The 2,787-nt window shown below is 46.7% G+C and overlaps 1 protein-coding gene across 1 annotated transcript; it reads right to left on the bottom strand.

Moving 5' to 3' along the window:
* Window positions 1-1,300: 1,300 nt before the first annotated feature.
* LOC126455981 (putative gustatory receptor 39b) lies at window positions 1,301-2,029 on the bottom strand. The gene has a single exon (XM_050091738.1). The coding sequence runs from the start codon at window positions 2,027-2,029 to the stop codon at window positions 1,301-1,303; it is 729 nt and encodes a 242-aa protein (XP_049947695.1).
* Between the last annotated feature and the right edge of the window lie 758 nt (window positions 2,030-2,787).

The following is a 2,787-nucleotide window of genomic DNA, read 5'->3' as shown; positions in this document are numbered from 1 at the left end:
TTTCAAACTTAGACAAATAAATTAAAGAATATTGGGCCATATTTTTAAATGGAATCAAAGATAACCTACAGGATGCAGGAATAAGGGAAAAAAGTAAAACACCTGAATTAAAAAGGACATAGGCCTTGAAAAACTGAACACAGATCAATCGAGAAAACAGGAGGAAGTTGTGTGGAACTATGAAAAAAATAGGCAAAATATACAAACTGAGTAGTCCATGCGCAAGATAGACAACATCAAGGTTGATTTCAGCTCAGGAGCGCCGGGGTCCCGTGGTTAGCGTGAGTAGCTGCGGAACGAGAGGTCCTTGGTTCAAGTCTTCCCGCGAATGAAAAGTTTATTTTCTTTATTTTCGCAAAGTTATGATCTGTCCGTTCGTTCACTTACGTCTCTGTTCACTGTAATAAGTTTAGTGTCTGAGTTTTGCGACCGCACCGCAAAACCGTGCGATTAGTTGACGAAAGGACGTGCCTCTCCAATGGGAACCGAAAATATTTGATCGCAAGGTCATAGGTCAACCGATTCCTCCACAGGAAAACACGTCTGATATATTCTATACGACACTGGTGACGGCATGTGCGTCACATGACAGGAATATGTTGTCGACCCACCTAACTTGTACACTTGACGAATGGGTAAAAAGATTCTTCTACCTTGCCCGAGTTAGCATGATAATATACAGTCATCCTTGTGGATGTGATAATCACTCCCAAAAAAGTGATGAAAACATAAGAGTTTGTCACATAAACTGCAACAAATGCATGCAACAGTTTCACAGTCGCACAGTTTTTCCTGTGCTCTGTCAAAACATATGTTTTTAACGTTTTCAGATTTTTCCGTGCGTAGATCGTCAAATCCTGCATATGTCAAAGCAAATCTGAACATGTCCTGGAATTTTGGAGAGCAAGGTTGATTATGTGTGAGTGCCTGAACTTTGATAGTTGTCTGAAAATAAAAAATTAAACTTTTCACTCGAGGGGAGGCTTGAAACAAGGACCTATCATTCAGCAGCTGCTCACGCTAACCACGGGACCACGGCGTTCTGGAGTGCACATTATCCTTGATGTTGCCCATCTTGCGCATGGACTACTCAGTTTGTATATTTTGTTTATTTTTTTCGTAGTTCCACACAACTTCTTCCGGTTTTCTCGATTGATCTGTGTTCAGTTTTTCAAGGCCTATCCACTGTGCCAACTTATAACTAAATCTGAGGGGAGGGATGCGATGGCGAGGTTCCCTTGTTAGTAAGGAGTACGATTACAAATAATGCTCTTAGTAAGGGGTACTCTGTACATTGTTGTTACTGAGAAGATAGTTGTCCTAAGATAACGAGATACGTGACCATTGCAGCGAACGCAGAGACCAGCAGTCGGCGGTCCAGTGTGACAAATCCAGCGGCGGTGAAGCGGAGTGGCGGGCTGTGGAGTGTGAGCTGCAGAAAGGCTTCCACGTCGGCACATCTGAGATCTGACGTCACCACGGCCCTAAGCAGGAACGCGCCGGTGGCTGCCGTCTCGTCGGCGGTCGCAGCACAACTCAGCACCACCGACAGCAGTTTCAGCGTGTGGAAGGCGAACCACAGTGCTGAGACGGCCGGCTGCTGGCTGTAGGAGAACTCCACGATCGAGCGGGGCTTCACGGTCATCATGAGGACCTCGTAAGCGCTGCACGTAGCGCCGCACACGCAGTAGGTGACGTCGAAGGCCACCGGCCATCCGAAGTGGCTCTGGAGAAACTCGGCGGCGCGCGCCAGGGCCACATGGGCTTCTCGCAGCTGCCGCAGTTTTCTTGCTGGCGCCAATCGTCTCGAGGTTCCACACAGCAGCCCACGCATTTCTGAGTTGCACGGCAGCGGCAGTGATAAACGGAGATCGGCGTTGAGACTGCAGAACCTTTGTCGCAGCTCCAGCACCATAATCACGAACTGCATCGTCACCAACGACTTGCAGAATTCTTCGATCGCGAACAGCATCCAAATATATGGCTCCTGGTAGCCTTGATTCACCGTCACCCAGACGGCGACTACCATCGCACAGTGCATGACGAAGAGGACATGTATCAACATTTTTACTATTTTTGATTTAACTCTCACGAGTCGCCGATCTGCGACCTTCAGTGCTTCAATGAAAGACAAAAGCCCTCTTAGTCTGCCAGAAGCACATACGGCGAACATCAACAACAGTTTTATTCTTCCCGTAAATTCCAGTGCGAGATACGTAACTGGGGCGAATACTGAGACACGCAGGTACAAGCGAATACGATTGTACGAAAGTGATGAAGCTATGATCGCTGTAACGATGAACCAGAGAGTAGCAACAGGCCGAAACTGCTTTCTGCATATCTTCTTCTGCTCCAAGCAGTGAGCTTTTGCATACGTTTCCCATCGCAGTGGTGCCAGTCCAAATGCTTGCCATACTGTAAACACTGGTCTGGTGACGAACCAAAAATCGACTACCTCTTTTTCAAATGACATTCTCCTCTTTGTGGCTGAAAAGCGACTTCCCACCGACGAAATTCCAATATCCCGGTCAGTGGAATTCTTGTTGTACAATATGCTGCTGACGTCTGGTGTTTTGTCTTTATATAACCCTGTTTTTAAGGCAGGTTCAGGGTGTTAGCATTAGACACAACTGAGGCGCTTTATACAGACGGTTTCATTTGCTGAATGGGCTACACACATTGTAACTGAAGAGAATACATGATGAAGCTCTTCAGCCTTAGTATACTCATCGCTTAGTGTTACTCCTGAACACCTGTAAGACGGGCGAGCAGCACTTTCATTAACAC

Source organism: Schistocerca serialis, chromosome 2 (genome assembly GCF_023864345.2).
Source record: "Schistocerca serialis cubense isolate TAMUIC-IGC-003099 chromosome 2, iqSchSeri2.2, whole genome shotgun sequence".
In the NCBI taxonomy this organism is placed as follows: Eukaryota; Metazoa; Arthropoda; class Insecta; order Orthoptera; family Acrididae; genus Schistocerca; species Schistocerca serialis.
This window is presented reverse-complemented; position numbering and strand designations above follow the sequence as displayed.